We start from the raw sequence: 20,606 nt of genomic DNA on the forward strand, positions 1-20,606 counted from the left end.
CATATGGTATTTGTTTAGATAAAGAATGACGTCAATTAAATGTCAATCAAGCCAGAATAACAATAGAGAAACAATGCATTCCTTACATACCAAATATCCTTAGCAACGGCTACTTTCGTTTTGACTTTTTTCTTATGTAAACAACTTTCTGGTATGTAAAATATGTAAAATCCTATTGTTATAAGCGTTTGATTGACAGATGGTAGATAACAAAAACTGCTTGCGTGTTGTTATTTATAAAGTGGTATAAAGAGATGTAATCGTGAATATAAACACAATGGCTTTTCCAACAGTTGAAGAATTTGAACAAAACATAGAACAAGTTACTCCAATCATAAAGTGGAGAGAGCTGCCTAAAAACGATATTTACCTTGTTAAATATGTGAAAGAGATGGAAATATCAAGACCTGGTGCTCTTTCTGAAAAATCTATGTATGCGGAGGTTCAAGATAGAATGGGAAATAAATATAAGACATGGTTGCCCGCAAGACTTTGTGATGAATTAAAGGATTATAGTTTCAAGGGTGATGCCTTTGTCAGATCAAATGGTCTCAAACAATCTCAAAATAATCATCAAAATCAATTCTTCAGTTATGACATTATGTGGCGCTAAACCTTGCAATGTTGCAATCATCTTTACTTGTTTTTGGTAAAGATAGACACACATAACACTATAAATTATAAGGCACGACAGATGAGGGTGGGTAGGGACCCATGGGGAGGGGAGGGAGGGGACACGGCGGGGGTTGGGGGGTTGGGGCGGATCCGGACATTCGTAGGTGCTAACGGATTTTATAGACTCTTCTATCGTTGATTTGACATGGATGGCCTATAATTTGACGTGGAATGGCACAGAATATATTAATCGCTGTCCTAGGATCCGCATTTTCCTATCTCTCGTTGTTCTCAAACGTACTTAGGTTATACAAATGCTCTTCACAAAGTATGCCGAGCCTCTTAGCTGGTGCTGACCCCTTTAGATTTCCAGGAGTGGGGCACATAGCTGTCTGTTTCTCCTAATAAAACCAATACAAAAAATTTTTTTGGCCTCTTGATCTTAGTGACCGATATTAACTTTGTGAGAATGCACGAAATTAAATGCGCTAAAACACAATTCAAAAAACTGGGAAAAAAGTATGCAGACGCTCAATATCAAGCCTTTGATTTTTATCGTTTTTTTTTAAATTTCTTCTAACTTTGAAACATACAGCATTATGAAGCCATCTCCTTCAAATTCAGAAATTTTGCAACAGAAAAATAACTATTTAGAAGTCTTTTTATTCGAATTGCGACGAACGCAAATATGGGCTTTCTGATATTGTCATCAGCTGTCAGTCATCGCTCAGTTAACCAGCCTTAATTTATAATACTGTCTATAATTGTAGCAGTCAAAAACTCATTGGCGCGTGTTAACCAAGTTGGTTCGTTGATCAAAATGGGAGAAGTTGTTTTATCATTAGAAAAGAGATAAAACAAAAATACAAAAGCGATGTATTACAATTTTTCACAAATATACAATTTTTAACTCCTAATACATTCGAAACAAATCTACATTTTTTTACTGCTCAGGGTGGCTAAAAGAAAATTCAAAGACTTTTTGAGATTTATTTCAGTTTTCTGACAAGACGAAATTCTGTTCAAGAAATACAGAAGTTTCAATACGGTTTCCATAACATGAAAACGAATAAAACTTAAAACACAGACCTAAACATAAAATAGCTTATTTTCCCAGAGTTTTTCCCATTTTTTCAACTTTCCAAGTTTCAAAGAGTAAATTCCGCTTACAGTTTTAAGGAGTAGTAGTAAGACTAATTTAAAATTATTGACGTAAAAAATGTCTAAATAAACTTTGTTTTTTTCTTCTTGTTATATTTCAAAATTTCAAGTTATAATTTCAACAGATTATATATGTATATATATGTTATAAATATCACAGAATTGTATCACGAACCAGTTAAAAACACAGAAACAAAGAAAAGAAACATTCCACCAATGAAGTTAGCAAAAAACGAAGCGAGCCAGCCCAAATTGCTTTTTCCTTACCTAAGAAATTATCCTAGGAGCGATAGATGTAAGACAAATGGAAACATATTTTATGTTTGGTCCCCATAAATATATTTCCGTGATATGTTTTTGCGAATCCGATATCAACATTTTACGGTCGAAATATTAATTTGCAAATATTGGACAAATTCACTAAAGCAAATTGGGTAAAATTGAATGCCGCAGAATTTCTCTCACGTTAATTACACTTTTAAAAGTATATGGATCGATTTAGGGTTCCCACTCACTTTGTAACTAAATTTTTTAAGGATACTCAGGCCAATTTAGAAGAGTTTTTTGTTTTTAGGAGATTTTTTTTGTGTAACAAGGAAAATTTGCGTTAGTGAAAGTGTAACTTAGAATCATAAGAATCAAGGATGTCAAACAAATTGAACAAGGAAAACAAATTGGATTGATCAGATTTCATTTTCGTGTTATCTGATATAGACTGTAAATATAACCTCCACAAAATAAAATCCATTATAAAATTGAGTTTGACAAATAGATGTTCCCTAAATATTTAAGAGATTTTTTGGAGTTTTCGTCAGAAGAAATAAGGAAATTTTAGAATTATTCAGCAAGAATTTATTTTTTAGTATGTTTTAGGATTATTAGGTGGTGTGGCAACCTTGCGATTATGGTAATAACCAGTATACACCACACATTGGTAAATTTATGGAGACATGTTAAAAATAAGATTCTGTAAAAATGCTAAGGAGTTGTAGTTTTTGTCACCAGAACGATCTCCTAGTCAAGTTGAACAACTTCCAAATATTGTTAGATATACCTAAAGACAATCACAAAAGCAAGGGCAGGAGACGATATAAATTGTGCAGAAAAATGAAAAAATTAACTGTCACGACTTACATAGGCAGTATTAGCAAGCTCTCTCGCCACGTACAAAACAAGATCAGCGTACAACCCCAAAAAGCTATGTGGATAGAGAAGGGGGTAGATGAATTTAACCATTAGTAGAGCTGTGATTGAACTAGAAATTTATCATTGTGTTACAAAACAACAACAATAAAAACAAACAAACAAACAAAAATTAAAAAACTAATTAAAGTACAAGATCGCACACCTTCGTGTTTATCTGATTCATTTTTTTATTTTATCAAAAACTTTATTTTTAGTGAATCACATTTTCTTTGCAATTTAAAGCTTCTGAGTGCAAAAATTGTTACCATGACTACAAAAAAAATTTGAACAAACACCATAAAATACCGCTAACTGAAATCGCATCCAAGTTTTTCATAACAATCTTTTATAGCGTCTCGAAAATCTTGCTGATATTTCAAAACAGCCAGGACGTGACCAGTATTTATTGTTCGAACCTCGGCCTGTGGGTAGATGTCTTGTGGTGTTACATTATAAAACTCTCTTGGTATGTAGCGGTCATGTTCAGCAACAACGTACGTAATAGGCGAGTCTTTGTGAGGCTGGTTGAAATGAGATAAGTGAGTAGCTTGATCCATAATGGCAGTCATGTATGCTACAGTTTCTTTAGAGGGTGATGCAGAAACAAAGTTAGTCGATAACGCGAATTCACGTATATAATCCAAATTCAATCGATTGTTGGTGGAGTTGTAAAGGCTTTTTGGGATTGTTTCTAAATATTTCCATAAGTCAATTTCTAAAGCTATAGGTCCGATTTTCTTGCCACGAAAATCAATATACGAACTTATTTGTAAATCCGGGAGAATCGACGAAAATTTTGAGTACAAGAAAGAAGCTTTGGAATGATCACTTTCGTTTTTTGTGGTGTCATTACTCTGCTGTATAGGTTGATTTAAGCCTTCAGAAGAATTTGGACAGACATAATGTGTCTTTAAAAGTCTTTCGAATTCTTCATCTTGTCTTAAAAGTTTGCTGTAAATAGGCTCACGTTCGAATTGTTCGTCCAGTACTTGCCAGTTAACGGACTGGCTGAGAACACCCTAAATAAAACAACATTGTACTGTAATTATGAATTACTGTTTTGTAAGTGTACACCCTAGTTTGAATAATGCCTAAATGAATAGTGTCATTTTCCATACTACCACCGCTCTTCTTCGACAGCTTTGTTTATCAATATACAGTTCTCTCTGACAAGTGCACCGCTCGTGAAAAAAGGTTTTGTTTGCTAATTAGAGGGTGTCAGTCTTTTGGTATGTTTTGGTAAGCTTTAGTATCACTTGCTATGTGCAAAATTTTAATTTGAGTTGCTAAGAAGCTGATGAAGTGTAACATTTATATTTTTAAGGTTTCCTAGCTTATGTTTTCATTTTATACTTCAATGTTATGTTAATGTTAATAAAAAAAAGAAAACGTTTATTCAGTTTCGTAGGTTGCTTGTTAGATCATCCAAGTTTAGCCTCGGTTGCTAAACTTTTCAAATTTTGAGCCTAACCAATTGCTAATATCTCAGCCTCAGCCATTACCAACTGGGTGGTTATAAGAACGAGTATCACTGAGTGCTTAAAACAAAACAAAAAATAAGAATTATACAGATTATAAACTTACATCTGTAAATGCAGGACCAGCAGATGACCAAGATAAGCAGGGTACAATAGCCATTGGCTCAAACCATCCTGAAGCAGATACAGTCGCCATGTGTCCACCCATTGATATCCCAGTGATCCCCAATGGACCATAACCATTTCTCTGACACCACAACATCAAAGTAACTGTCTCAAACAGCAATGCAGCACCCATAACAAAAATGTCTGAAACATGGTTAACTGCAGAGCGGACTTGGTCTTTTGGTTTTCGACACCCATAAAATGGATTTTCTAAGATAATCGACCCCATTGAATATTGTTTTGCCAACGGGGTGGCCATAAAATGTCTCCTTCGCCAAAAAAAATGATCACCAGTGCCAGCTAAATGCAGACAAATGGGTTTCTTGTTTTTCCACTTGTTTGGTAAAACTAATTCAAAATAAGCTTTTTCACTTTCTGGCGGCAGTGCTTTTGGTATAAACTTTGTCAATGGTGAAATGAATTCACCTTTATATACAGTTAGGGATGAGTTTATTTGTTTAGCAGCAGTTATTTTTATTTCTGTTTTCTCCAACACTTTGTAAACATCCTGTAACATTTTCCTCTTGTCAAGCACGATTTTCTGCCATTCTGAAAGTTGCTGTATTATTTCAGGATTACCCCAACCATTGGAGAAAAATTTAACAAAGGCAGTGACCATTTTAAATGCAGCATCTGATTTATTTAACATGGCACAGTATATATTTAAAAGCTGAAACAAAAAAGCACATACAGATGTTTTTCTTTGTGTTAAATTGGAGTCATTTTATTTCTGGGAGAACAAAACACCTGCCTGAACATTCATTGATATTTACAGCTAGCAAGTGAAGGGGGTATTAAGGTCCTTTTAGGATTTCCATTGAATTAGCACACAAATATTATTATTGACAATTGACAATTATATTCATTAAATAAGCTATTCACTTACACAGAGATTTTCAATAGTTCAACTAGGCAAAAGCAGCAGTGGTGATTGTTTTTAGTTGTGCAATTATTTCTTTCAAATGACACTGGCCGGCTTACCTCTATTCATACTAATTTTCATGTGATAGAGAAAAATCTATTTTACGTGTATTAATTTTTATGCAATAGCAATATGAGCGTATTCTGTGTGTATTAATTTTTGTGTTAGTGCAAGTTTACTCCAAAAAATAACATTCAGAGGACATTCGGAATTTTAGACAAAATGATTGTGTTTGGGTAAATTTACCAATTTCTGATCCTGCCCATACTTTGTATTTATATCTTATATCTAGAATGACCTACCAGTAAAATGTTTCAGGGTCAAAAGCTTATTGTTGCAATCTTAGTGCCAATTTTTACTTTTTTTGGAAAGCTATGGCAATTCTGCCTCTTTTGTTTCACTTCTACCAATGAATTTTCAGTGATGCTTAAAGATATGTTATATAAGATATGTTGAAGGAATGTCTACATCTATATCGTAAGTATAAAAAGTTCTTAAGAGAAGGTTAAGTGAAGCTAGGTTGTTTTGGGTGACAACCCTATCAGAAGCAGTGCAAAATTAAGCATATAGCAGAGCAAATAGTTAAGTCAGGGTAAACACTGAATTAGAAAATTACTTGCAGGATGGATTCTGCTTGGAAAAAGTTCAGAGAGTTACTTCCTCTGTTGACAGGGGCAGTGAAGCAGGAAGATCTTGACCGTTTAGAAAGAAATGAAATGAAAATGATTAGGTGGTTGTGTAATGCCAGTCTGAGAGACGGAAAGAGTTCGGATGAGCTAAGAAGTGGGCTAAGTATCTGCAGCATTTAAGATGTTATCCAGATTAGAAAATTGAGTTGGTTAGAACACTTGGAAAGAATGGAAAAGGATAATTTGGTAAGAAAGTGTAGAGGCTGGGCAAAGCCTAGAGGTAGACAGAGAAAGACTTAGCAGAATGTAATTAGGACAGACTTGATGCAAAGAAATTTGAGTTTAGGTCTAACGCAGTCATCATTCTCGGCTTAACGTCCGTTTTCCATGCTAGCATGGGTTGGACGTGGTATATTAATGATCCTCTTCCAATCTGATCTAGACTGTGTTAGATTTAAACTCAACTTCCTCTGTATCAAGTCTGTCCTTATAACCTCAGTAGATGATAGATAGATGTGTATATTTTACATGGCTAGCCTCACAAATATCGAGGGATATACCCTGTCTATTATTTCCAGGAGGGGCCATGGCTTAGATGGAGAGTCCTAGAGTATTTAATGCTCATTTTAAGCTACGCAGACCCAATTAGTAGGGCGCACGCTCTACTAGACAACTCCCGGCAACATCCAACGGCCCACACAGTGTGCCATCTCCCCAATTTCCCTCACATGGCTTGGGTTAACCCGGGGCTATGGTAACATTCACTCGCCCATGTTGAATCGCCGTCAAGAGGAATCGAACCCCGGTCTCCCGCACAGAGTACGAAAGCTATAACCACTAATCTACGGCGCCACAATTCTTTCTCGGTCTGCCTCTGGGCTTTGCCCCAGGAACTATCAAGTCTCCACACTTTCTTACCCAATTACCCCCCTCCATTCTTTCCAAGTGCCCCAGCCAATTCAATCTTCTTATCTGGATAACATCTTTAATTCTACGGATACTTAGCCTGCTTCTTAGCTCATCTGAACTCTTTCTGTCTCTCAGACTAGCATTACACATCCACCTAACCATTCTCCTATCATTCCTTTCTAAACGGTCAAGATCTTCCTGCTTTACTGCCCATGTCTCACTACCGTACGACATAACACTTCTTACACAGGCCACATACAACCTTTTAACTCAATTGACAAGACTCTGCTAGTCAACAAAGGAAGTAACTCTCTGAACTTTTTCCAAGCAGAACCTATCCTGCAAGTAACACTTCTTCCAACACCCGCTTCACTGCACAACATATCTCCCAAGTAACAGAAGTTCTCAACTATCTCTAACGAGCCACTGTTGTACATCATTGAAGCTAGAAATACTTCATTCTCTATAATCTCACCTTTGCTACGCTTGCATACAAACTGAATGTCAGCTCTTAACCTTCCACCAATACTACTGCACTTCTTATGTACCTAATGCTTGCAAGTCTGACAAAAAATTGAGTTACTATACCAACCCCTGTTGGCTTTAACAAAAAGATATTTGATGAAAGATCTAGAAAAGCCATTCATTTTTAATATATACAAAATCATCTGCTGTTGGTGTATTCTTTAACATTCCGAACTTAAATTTTGAGAATGGAAAAGGTGGTATCTACTCTTACACAAGCCAGAGACTATGTCATCTTAAGTGTTTTAATGCACAATATAGAAACATCCAGCACCTGAAATTCAAGAAAATTCACATTGGCGGCTATTTTTCAAAATTGCCATCATGTTGATGGCACTTTTGGAAAATCATAATTGCATGCCTTCTTTTCTTGTTTGGAATTATTACAATAACCAGCTGTCAAGGTGAAACGATAGAAATACTTTAATGCTCAAAAACTTGTTTGAAAAGTTATGCAGCAGGAAGATTTCTGGTGCTGTTTTGAAAGTTATACAGGAAGAATTATTCCTGTGCTGTTTCTTGAGTTATACAGATTATACTTTGCTGTTTGGTAATTTATACAGCAAGTCATTCTTCTCCTATGTAAAATAACAAGAAAAAAAAGAAACATTATTTTTATTGAAACAACTAGTGTCTAAATCTAAATCTAATTGCAAAATCTTTTTAGGGAATTTATAATAAAGAAGAGTGTTACAGCAAGCATATTCATGTTTTAGGAGGTATTTTTCCCATACAGTTGTTTATTTAACAACAGTCTTGCACATCTTAATTACCGTATTTTCATCAACGGTAAGGAAAAAAACACAATTTTTGCTGTTGTAATTGAAACTTTTTTAAAAACATGTCCGCAATTGCAGTGCCGATATGAATTTTGAAGGCTGTCTTTCAGAAGGACTTAAACTCTTTTATGCCCTTCCAACACATATAGCTAGAAAACATCATTGAGTGAGTAACACAGGTGCCATAGCTTAGTGGCTATAACTCTCACTCTCAATATGGGCAGGTGAATGTTACTACAGCCTCTGGTTAACCTAAGCAATGTAAGGGAAAATGTGGGGAGCAGAGATGGCAAGTGTGTGCCGTGGATGTTGCATGGAGTTGTCTAGTAGAGGACCCTATCTAACTGAGCATTAGATACTCCAAGAGTCCCCATATCTAAGCCATGGCCCACATCCTGGAAATAATATATAGGAGGGTTATCTATCCCTCATATTTGTAAGGCTGGCCATGTAAAATATTCACATCTAGCTATCTATCTAGTAACTGTACCAAAACGTGCTAGAAAAGAACATCAATTCAATTTCTATGTAATATATCTGACGAACCACTGCTCCATAGTAACACTTCACTGTTTAGTAGATAAGAGCAGACTCAAAACATCATTGTAGAAATGGATATGCATCATTGGACTTAACGAGTCGAATAAGTGGAAAACGACAGAAGCTATACCAAGTAACTTAAGTAAGTAAGTAATGTGGCAACGTATATTGATGACAATACTAAATTAAGTAATATAAAATCAATAAAGATTGAGCTGTTTTCTTGCTGTCCATGTAGTTAGCTAGTCCTTGTTTTTTTATCGCTTTAGAATTATAGCTAAAAGTAACTGACATAAACAACAAAGCGTCGGAGATAAATCGGGAATAATTGTTGCCAATCTTACTCAAAATTTTAGATACTTTCCTTTTGTATATTTAGCACAGGCAGTTTGTCCAGCCCTTTAACTAGCGCTGAGAGTGGGAACGACTTCATTTAGCACCGGGCTAAGTGGTCCCGACACACGACGTACAACATAACTAGTACCCTTCATACTTTATCGATATTAAAAGTCCGACAGACGTTCAGTCATACTTCTCCAACCAAATGGACCCGACAAATGAAACCGCATTATCCGACATCCTCTCTATATAACAAATACATATTTTTTCTGTCAATAATCCATAACCAACGTAATATCGCATAATACTGCATAATACTGCATAATACCTTTATAATTCATAAAAAATACATAAATTTTCTGTCGATGGCCATACCAACGTAATATCGCATAATACTGCATAATACTGCATAATACCTTCATAATTCAAAAAAAATACATAAATTTTCTGTCGATGGCCATACCAACGTAATATCGCATAATACTGCATAATACCTTCATAATACTCTCTGTCGTTACATAAAAAATACATATTTTTTCTGTCGATGGCCATACCAACGTAATATCGCATAATACTGCATAATACTGCATAATACCTTCATAATTCATAAAAAATACATAAATTTTCTGTCGATGGCCATACCAACGTAATATCGCATAATACTGCATAATACCTTCATAATACTCTCTGTCGTTACATAAAAAATACATATTTTTTCTGTCGATGGCCATACCAACGTAATATCGCATAATACTGCATAATACTGCATAATACCTTCATAATACATAAAAAATACATAAATTTTCTGTCAATGGCCATACCAACGTAATATCGCATAATACTGCATAATACTGCATAATACCTTCATAATTCATAAAAAACACATAAATTTTCTGTCGATGGCCATACCAACGTAATATCGCATAATACTGCATAATACTGCATAATACCTTTATAATTCAAAAAAAGTACATAAATTTTCTGTCGATGGCCATAACAACGTAATATCGCATAATACTGCATAATACCTTCATAATTCATAAAAAACACATAAATTTTCTGTCGATGGCCATACCAACGTAATATCGCATAATACTGCATAATACTGCATAATACCTTTATAATTCAAAAAAAGTACTTAAATTTTCTGTCGATGGCCATAACAACGTAATATCGCATAATACTGCATAATACCTTCATAATTCATAAAAAACACATAAATTTTCTGTCGATGGCCATACCAACATAATATCGCATAATACTGCATAATACCTTCATAATACTCTCTGTCGTTACATAAAAAATACATATTTTTTCTGTCAATAATCCATAACCAACGTAATATCGCATAATACTGCATAATACTGCATAATACCTTTATAATTCAAAAAAAGTACATAAATTTTCTGTCGATGGCCATAACAACGTAATATCGCATAATACTGCATAATACCTTCATAATTCAAAAAAAGTACTTAAATTTTCTGTCGATGGCCATAACAACGTAATATCGCATAATACTGCATAATACCTTCATAATTCATAAAAAACACATAAATTTTCTGTCGATGGCCATACCAACGTAATATCGCATAATACTGCATAATACTGCATAATACCTTTATAATTCAAAAAAAGTACATAAATTTTCTGTCGATGGCCATAACAACGTAATATCGCATAATACTGCATAATACCTTCATAATTCATAAAAAACACATAAATTTTCTGTCGATGGCCATACCAACGTAATATCGCATAATACTGCATAATACTGCATAATACCTTTATAATTCAAAAAAAGTACTTAAATTTTCTGTCGATGGCCATAACAACGTAATATCGCATAATACTGCATAATACTGCATAATACCTTTATAATTCAAAAAAAAGTACTTAAATTTTCTGTCGATGGCCATAACAACGTAATATCGCATAATACTGCATAATACCTTCATAATTCATAAAAAACACATAAATTTTCTGTCGATGGCCATACCAACGTAATATCGCATAATACTGCATAATACTGCATAATACCTTTATAATTCAAAAAAAGTACTTAAATTTTCTGTCGATGGCCATAACAACGTAATATCGCATAATACTGCATAATACCTTTATAATTCAAAAAAAGGACTTAAATTTTCTGTCGATGGCCATACCAACGTAATATCGCATAATACTGCATAATACTGCATAATACCTTTATAATTCAAAAAAAGTACTTAAATTTTCTGTCGATGGCCATAACAACGTAATATCGCATAATACTGCATAATACTGCATAATACCTTTATAATTCAAAAAAAGTACTTAAATTTTCTGTCGATGGCCATAACAACGTAATATCGCATAATACTGCATAATACCTTCATAATTCATAAAAAACACATAAATTTTCTGTCGATGGCCATATTAACGTAATATCGCATAATACTGCATAATACTGCATAATACCTTCATAATTCATAAAAAGTACATAAATTTTCTGTCGATGGCCATACCAACGTAATATCGCATAATACTGCATAATACCTTCATAATAATGTCTGTCGCTTCATAAAAACTACATATTTTTTCTGTCGATGGCCATAACCAACGTAATATTCCAGAATATTTCGCATAACTGCCATTTACGGAAAGCTGTTTTTATAAAGTAGACAAAGTTTGAGGTTGGATACACATCCATACACAAACAGAAACGATATTTCGCTCAAATATCCTTTTGCAACAAGACATAATAACGGCCCTATTGCAGGCTAAACAAAGAGGCGTTTTTGTACAATATATTGAACAGGCGGTGGTGTTCTATGCCCACCGATAGCCAATAGAAAAGATATTTTGGACTAATACCCCCGCGAAATTACATATCACAAGTCCTAAAAAATGCAAATCTGAGGCAAGGCATTATACTATAAATTTACCGGGCTTTACTGTTATGTACTTATCCGTACAGCAGTAGAAACAAGTGTCCTCCCTGAAAATGACGCATCAAAAGCGCTAAAGCAGGCCAATCAATCCAAAGACATTACGTGTGTTTTTTATTTCTTTTTTTCGGTGCAGTATTTCAATAGTATAGCTTGATTAGTTCTTAAACCAAATGAATTCTTAGATGCATAAAAATTTAAATGTTCCAATGATTTTTGTCCGACTGAAGAAGCTGCTGCCGTAGAGAAGCTATATCACATTAAAGTTTAGAGCCGTTTACGATGAAATTATTCCATTGTTTGTAGTTAAAATTTGACAGGTCATAACTTTTTTTCGGCAAAGGCTCTTAGGCTGAAATTCTGTAGAAGGCATGTCAGTAATATAACGTATCATTAGGAAAAAGATGGAAGAATTCCAAATTAAAAGTCAAAACTTCTATTTACATGGAACAAAGATGTTCCAAAAAGGCATAAGTATAAAATTTATCTCATTTAAAGAGTCTCCGTAGATTTGATATTCCATTGAAGTTAGGATCAGAGTACAAAAGCTGAAAATAGTTCTAAATAATGTAATTATTATTGGCTATTGTTAAAAAATCATATGGTGAGTTAACAAGATCAACTTTATGAGCAACTGACCGAAAAACCAATAGACGTATGATATCGTTAGTCTTTTTATTAATAGCGGTATTTTGCCTGTTTGTCCGCGAAAAGCGCGTCCTGTTAATTAATCACGAAATTCTTATATCTGCACAAAATACCAAATGCGATATATATTTACCGACTTTGTTTTATTCTCCCGCGTGTAGCATTCAATTGCAACGCCTGATTTTTTTTGAAAAACCAATCCGAGATTTTGCAGCCACGACAAAGGGATGTGTAAAGCAGAGAGCAGTGTTATTACGGCCATTTTGAAAGTTGCGTAACGTTGACGTTGCTAAGTCTGTCCTTGTTTTTTTATATATTTTTACATTGCTTGGAAGCCTCGACTTTCGAATTACAAATCCCACATTAAAAAGAAGATACCATCTTGCAAAGTTGTGAAACATTTTATTGATGAATGCCCTAATGCCTCCGTGCAAAATATTGGGTTTATTATAGTTGATGTTGTGAACAATGGAGAGAATTTAACAAACAGGCAAATTGATAGTTTGCTATTAGATAAAGAAAAATTCTGGATAGGGACACTCGTCACACAACATCAGGGACTTAATGGTTCTCATGACTGGAATAGAACTAAAAGAACAGAAAAATGCAAGTTGTAGAAACCGTGTGTTAAGTTGATAGTAGGATGATGGTGATGGAAACCAGTTTTAAACCCTTGTGTATTTAATTGTATATAATTTATTTTTATCACTATATAAGATATTTTAATTGTTAATACTGTATTGTAAGCGATACTGAAGAAGTCAGTCGATGAACTGACGAAAATTTTAAATAATAAAATCTTTTTACTTAATTCTTGATGTAGTCATCTATCTTGTTGGTTATTCCTATAGCTACAATTTGTGTTCATATATATATATATATATATTTCAAAAATCGAATTTACTAAAACAACTGAATTTTATATGTATGGATTGCTTCTTAATACCGGTAAATTATCTCCGTAAATGTTTTTTCTAAAGACCGAATTTACTAAAAGAACTGAATATCATGGATTGCTTGTATGGATTGCTTCTTAATGCGGGTAAATTATCTCCCCAAACGTGTTTTTTTCAAAGACCGAATTTACTGAAACAATGTGTATGGATTGCTTTTAAATACGGGAAATTCATCCCTAAGCTTTTTTTGTGGTTAATCAAAACAAGCTGAACTATGGATTTGTTCCCTTTTGGCAGCTTTTCCCAATATGCAAAAAAATATTTCAAACGTTTTACACTACGACACAAAATGAAAAATATTCAAAAGGAAGTCGAACGGAAAAATATTTTTAGGCCCTAATTTTTACTTGTCAATTGGACTTTAACTTTAAGATTGCAAAAGTTAAGGCCTGGTTGACAATTGTCTATCTATCAATAATTTTATATTTTAAATTTAACTGAACCACCATGAATTCGTCATGCTTGCTGTGAATCTAGGTTATCGCGACTTTGAGTTTCTTCACTAAAGATAAGATAAATAAAAATGGAACAAATCTTATTCGTTAATACGAAAGGGTTTCTTGAGATTGATAACAACGAACATTCGAGCATTTCTCTAACATGAAAACAGTTAATATGTTCGGACTAACCTTCACTTGTTGTAAAGATTCTTTGTTCTCTAATGCTTTCACCATCGTTTCTGTCGGCAATATCTTTTGTCTGTTCTCTATAAACCATAAAAAAAGCACAACATAGCAATTAAATTGTTATATCCAATTAATTATATTCTATCACGTTGATTTTTGGACTTTTTAACTGAAAGTAATAGTACGTGCAACCCACTACACAACATTACTTTTATATTTTTTTTCAAATTAAACCTCAAATCAAATTTCAAATCTCAAATCAAATTTAATAAAAACTTACCATTGGCTGCCTAACCCAGTATTTTCCTTTTGGCATTACAGCATTTATCTAAACAAAATTACTTAAATAGTTATGTGAATGTTTTACAAAGATTTTCCTAAAAAAAATAAGTTTCCTCAAATAATTATTTTTTAACATAAAAAATAAATGAATGATAAACATTTATCTTATATACATTATATATATATATATAACAGGCAAAGTGGATATGTTCATTTTCCTTTGATCTTACCGAAATTTTCTTTGAAGTAACTGAAAAATGCATGTCTAATATGTTAAATTTTCTGACGTTACGGCGCGACGTCAATAAGACTACTTCAACGTTAATATTCTATATTAAATAAATGAAGCCATTACAGTGCACTTAAAGCTTTGAGGCCAAATAACTTGAAAACGAGGTGGTGACGTCAGTGATTTTTTACCACGTAAGTAACTAGGGACCACCCGGGACCAATTTGGGTAAGTTTCCCAAGCCTGGGTCCCCGAATCCGTTTCGGAATGGAAAGGTTGAGGACGTCATCACAAAACCTTCAAACCCCAATATCTCTGCAACCGCCAAATAACTTGAAAACGAGGTGGTGACGTCAGTGATTTTTCACCACGTAAGTAACTAGGGACCACCCGGGACCAATTTGGGTAAGTTTCCCAAGCCTGGGTCCCCGAATCCGTTTCGGAATGGAAAGGTTGAGGACGTCATCACAAAACCTTCAAACCCCAATATCTCTGCAACCGTTTGTCAAAAGTCCATGTTCCTATACATTTTCTTGATCTGCATTTCAAGATCTATACGATGAATGCATCGGCTGTACGAATTAAGAAATTTTTTTGGAACTTTTGGTAGGGACTTTGCTGACGTCAGAAAAATTTTTAAGCCCTTATATCTCCCTAAGCGTTTGTCAAAAACATACGATACCATACATTATTTTGGTCAACGTTTCAACCTCCACACCTTACAGACAACGAATGACTAATTTTAACCAATTTTCTTTTTGTATATGCACTGCTGACGTCGGCAAAAAATCTAAAGCAACCTATTTTTCCATTGTTCTTCTGCCTTAGTGGATTTTCACATGGGCTTTATCAACTAGTCTTGTATAAGTAATCAGCTAAATTTACACTGAAAACACGATTCTTATACAAGCTGGCACTTTTTTCTTCATACAACCCATCACTGCACCTAAATGAACAGGGTCACTTTAGAGAAGGATCATGCAATCATTACATGCAGTCTTTTATGAAGTTTTTTTCCAACAATTTTTTTACTTCTTTATCCACAGAGACTGTAAATACATTCTCAAACACACATAACTTACTCGTAACACACATTATATTGCCATTACAATCTATGGAAATCTATGTATAGTTAGTTAAAAAGCCTTAATGACACTGATTTCTCTTGTGTATTTAGTGTTAGTTTATTTCTTTTAATGGTTATCACTTCTGTTGTCCATCTTCTCTTTAATAATAGCCGTATTCTGTATATTCAAAATGGTTGTGCGCGGCTTTTATCAGAAAATTTTGGGAAAACCCCGCAGAATCAGATTTTTACCAATGAAGGAAAGATAAAGCAATCTGAGCTACGGCCATTTTAAAAGCTGTGGCATTGACGGTTAATCTGTTTTTGTCTTCAAAAAGGTTTTCATTTTTGTTTTTTTACATATTTTTACATGTTAAGATAAATATATTCTCACGTTTTGTAGCTAAGTACAAATCTCAAACCCAAAAATTTCTTGATTTTTGGCTAGGAACGAAGATTTTTAAGGAGCATTCTACAATCAGCTAGCTAGCTAGCCTTAGTTATTACTATTCAGTTTAGTATAACAGCTTTATATCCTAGCCAGTATTATTTATTTTTATGTTAAAGTTGTGTTTACCTAGCTAGCTCCTTAGCTACTTCTGACCAAAAAGTGAAAGTAGCCAAATGCAGTTTGGCTGCAACACAATTCTTAATTCTTATGCTAAATGAAGTTAGGCAGATACCACTTTTATTACTGTTATGAAAACTTATGGTGCAAAATAAAATTGCTGAGTATTTTTTTAACTGAACATGATAACAACAGCGGTTTCCTGGACTTTTTTTAACCGAATTTGCGATGAAGTTCTTTTGAAAAATAGTGTTACGCCTATACTCATGTGTGACATGGTAAATTGGTATTACATCTGTATGGATGTGTCACATTATTTACCCGTACTAAATGGTCAGCTAACACTCACCGGGAACATTATCCGAAAAATAAAAAAGGTTTGCCAGAAAGTTTTTGCTATGACGGGGTAACAACAAATTGTAATCTGTGTTTTTATTTCAGCTTAAGTTGTGGAAAGTTATTTGATAAAAAACATATTACACTGGACACACCATAAAGTTGTGTGCACTTCATTTGATTTACTACATACTACATAACTTTACTAAAGCGCTTTACCTGAATATGTGGCGCAGTTGACGGCTCTTATTAATCACTCATCCGGGTGTTCAACGGCGGGTAACAGTTACCTAGCCTTTTTACAGAGTGTATTCTGTGTTCTGTAAACCAAAGATGCAATGTAGTTTTTTTGAAAAGCGTATTAAGCCTAAAAGCATGTGTGATACAGTTTAGCCAGCTACAACAAAATTCTTAATTAGTAATTCTTATGCCAAAAGCAGGTAGCTACACCAGACTTATTCCGCAAAATAAAATTGCTGAGCGATTTTTTTAGCTGGACGGGCTGTTTTCTGTGTTTTCACCTAATTGGACGAAAACTTTGTCGGACAAAAGTTTTGTCCGACAAAATTTTTCGGACACCTGAAGTTTTCGTCATTTTAGTCCGCGAAAAATTTTGTTCGACGAAAATTTTGTTTATTTTGGATTTTTGTTATTTCTTATTAAAACAAAGTTTGTACAATAAAAAGTTTTCAAATCAAGTGGCAATTCAGTTGAAACGAGGCATTGATCCTGCGGATGTGAAGATTTCCTCAAAGTTGTTAGATTTAAAACCAGTCCACGCTTCCTGAATCGTTCAACTTTACCACTATTTAAGCAACGAAGCAGAAATTATCATCAACGGGTTCGATGCATCTTAATTACAAAAGCTGTTAAAAACGCACAATCTGTTGTGGACATGTTAAAAATCCGGTTACAAGCATTTAAATTCTGTAAGAAGTGAAGGAATGCTTCTGCTGTCCTTCTTCTCTTCTCTTTAATAATAGCCGTATTTTGTCTGTCTGTCCGCGAAAACCGCGTCCTGTTACAGAAACACGAAACACGAAATGCGATATATAAGGGACGGGCGACCCCGTGGATTTTTCCACGGGTTAACGGCTAGTTAATAATAGCCGTCGTCTGTCTGTCTGCCATTAAAGACGCTTCCTGTTACGAAAACATGAAATGCGATATATAAAGGACAGGCGACCCCATGGATTCTTCCACGGGTTAACGACTAGTTTGTAATAATTGCCGAGTTGTTTGGTTTTAAAAGGAATCGTAGAATCGTCCTTTTTCACTGGTGCATGACCGCTCTCCACCACGAGCCTATATCCCACTGACTCAGCCCCTGGCAAACTGTATGGTACTGTCAAAGTACACAAGCTTAAAACAGACGACGTTGCCGATTTACCTCTCAGACCAATCATCTCAAAGGTTGGAACGGCATCATACGAATCATCATTATTATAAAAATCGCTGAATGTTTTAAGGGGGCTGGCAGCACATTTTAAAAAGTCCAAATATGATGGAAATCTTTTAAAAAGTGCCAGCGCCCCTAAAATTCTTAGTGTTTTTATCATATTTTGTAAAAAGAAAACGGAACTGAGTTATCCCTATTGTGAGAACCAAACTTAACTTTGGAATAATAATGGTTTGAACTAATGTTTAAAATATGTAAACACTATAAAAAATATTTCAAAAGAAATAATATATGTTTTCCTTGTTTTAATTTCTTTCGTGTTAATTTCGTAGTCGTTAATTTTGTTCCTTTGGTAATTTCTCTGATAAGGTATGTCATTCTTGATTTTAATTCGGAACGTACCGACTTCTAAATTTAATGAATAGAAAAAGTTTTGAACGATCGTAACTTAACGGATAAACATCGTTTGCCGAGTTATTATTTTAAACAACCCCAAACCACCCTGTCTGCCTGCGTTAAATTTAAAGGTAATATTAAAACAAAACAAACCATATTTTTAATGTTTTTCTTTTTCTTTTTCCACTTTAAATTATGAAGAACGTTGTGAACTGTTATTTATAGCAGTACATTGTCTTCGTCGGCAGAGTTTGTTGCCTGTGGCAAAGCGGCTAGCGCTTACTTGACGGCTAAACAAGAGCATAATGCAGCTAATAAAGGAACTTGATCAAGTCCTCGTTACACAGGCGAGGGCGATATCTGTTGTTAATGTTTTTGCAAACTTGACTTGAAAGTTGTATTTCAAAGCAAGTTATTATTTGTTTACCCTGAGACTATATTTCATAGTGATAAAATCTTTTAAGCATTATTTTCAACGAATTGTGAAAACGTGTGGCTAATTTTGATGGAATATACTGATGCATAAGATAACTTTTAACTCAATTTAGCCGGCAAGTTACATCAATACAATTTCAATGCTTCCCTAAAAACATTTCGAAAGTTAGCTTAATTACTTTTGGTACAAACATTTTTTCTAAACTTTTTTGTCTTCCAGTTACCAACTTTTTTACTCACAGCAAAAAAGAAACAGGAGAAACTAAGGAAAAAAGAAAACCGTGTCCTTTATGGTATATCTTTTCTTTCATTAACACTTTTTGCTTTTAGCGCGCAATCAACTTGCCCGCGCTTCTCTAGAAATTGCTTGAGGAAATCAAAGATGTTTAAAATGCATTTTAGAGGTGATGACTAAAATGAACAATATTAAACTGACAGATCTTTTTTACTTTAAAATCTTCGACCAAAGATGGAACATGGGGTTGGCTATTTTTTACGCATACTTAAATGTCAAATGGGTATTGCTTGCGCTCAGCTCGCTAGTTTCAGGGGCGGCGCCACTAGGGGGCTGGGGGTTCAGCCCTCCCTCTTTGAAAGAGAAAAATAACAGAGCTTTTCTGAAGTCCAAGGTGTGGCCGTTTTACGTTGGCTTCCGTTGCGTTGGCTTGATGTAAGTAAAAAAGCTTGTATGATCTGCTGTTTTCTTTCTTTTTATAAATAACATAACAAAAGAAAACAATATTTACAATTATTTTCTCTAAAGATACGATGCGCATGGACATAATCGAACAAAAAGATGTCACACCCTTACCAAAATAAAGATATTTGTCAGGGCTAAAAAAATTCTCACAACAATTAATTTTTTGTCAGAAGGTTTGATTCCACTTCAAAAACGTTATGAGCATTTCCTTATTCTTTCTGTTTGAGAATGCGCGGGAAAGCAAATCTTGAAAGATGATGTCCGGTTCATTTTATCACAATGTCTAATGTAGAAACTTTACACAGCATAATAACTTGAATAATAAAGGACACTGAAAAAAGAAATTAATTTTAAACAAAAGATTTTAAAACTTCGTAAAACCATCTCGTACAATAAAATATATCGTAAAATTCCTAGAGTAGACATCTGCTAACGTATTTTCCAACTGCACAAAAGGCCACTCCACTAACACTTTCGCGCATTCTTTAAATTTTTCGAACTTTCTTTTTCCAAATCTTGAGACCATGAGTAATAAATACAAGAAATTGCGGAGAAAATCAAAACTGACTTGAAGTATAAGAACTTTAATTAAACTTTCTCATAAAATTTGTCCACTTCTGACACTGGCTAATTTCCAAGGTGAATTTCCATTTAAAAGCGAAAGCGGATCGGAACGGACAACATTAGCGCGCTAATAGCTAAAATTAAATATAACCCTAAACCAACGTAGACATCATAAGACGCGATGGTTAACTTGGGCTTCAACTTGTCCAAATCTAAACAGGGAA

General features: G+C 34.2%; 1 protein-coding gene and 1 long non-coding RNA gene across 2 annotated transcripts; both read right to left on the reverse strand.

Annotated features, from left to right (window-relative positions):
* Positions 1–1,200: 1,200 nt before the first annotated feature.
* Positions 1,201–5,978, reverse strand: LOC130640940 (protein ABHD18-like). Its single transcript, XM_057447557.1, has 2 exons — positions 4,546–5,978; positions 1,201–3,980 (listed from the first exon to the last, which is right to left on the reverse strand). Exons 1-2 carry the CDS (start codon positions 5,251–5,253, stop codon positions 3,270–3,272), a joined length of 1,419 nt encoding a protein of 472 aa, XP_057303540.1. The 5' UTR covers positions 5,254–5,978; the 3' UTR covers positions 1,201–3,269.
* A 6,944-nt stretch (positions 5,979–12,922) lies between these two features.
* On the reverse strand, positions 12,923–18,199 carry LOC130640941 (uncharacterized). Its single transcript, XR_008982407.1, has 2 exons — positions 15,910–18,199; positions 12,923–14,735 (listed from the first exon to the last, which is right to left on the reverse strand). It is a non-coding gene; the product is annotated as an uncharacterized LOC130640941 (long non-coding RNA).
* Positions 18,200–20,606: the final 2,407 nt, after the last annotated feature.

The sequence above is a fragment of the Hydractinia symbiolongicarpus genome, chromosome 4 (assembly GCF_029227915.1).
Source record: "Hydractinia symbiolongicarpus strain clone_291-10 chromosome 4, HSymV2.1, whole genome shotgun sequence".
NCBI lineage: Eukaryota > Metazoa > Cnidaria > Hydrozoa > Anthoathecata > Hydractiniidae > Hydractinia > Hydractinia symbiolongicarpus.

What these genes read in the sequence shown, in the direction of transcription:
- LOC130640940 (XM_057447557.1), bottom strand. Translation starts at nt 5,253, where the DNA reads ATGTTAAATAAATCAGATGCTGCATTTAAAATGGTCACTGCCTTTGTT. An exon ending in CTGGTCCTGCATTTACAGAT is followed by an intron (nt 3,981 to 4,545) that starts GTAAGTTTATAA and finishes TGTTTTATTTAG; the next exon opens with GGTGTTCTCAGCCAGTCCGT.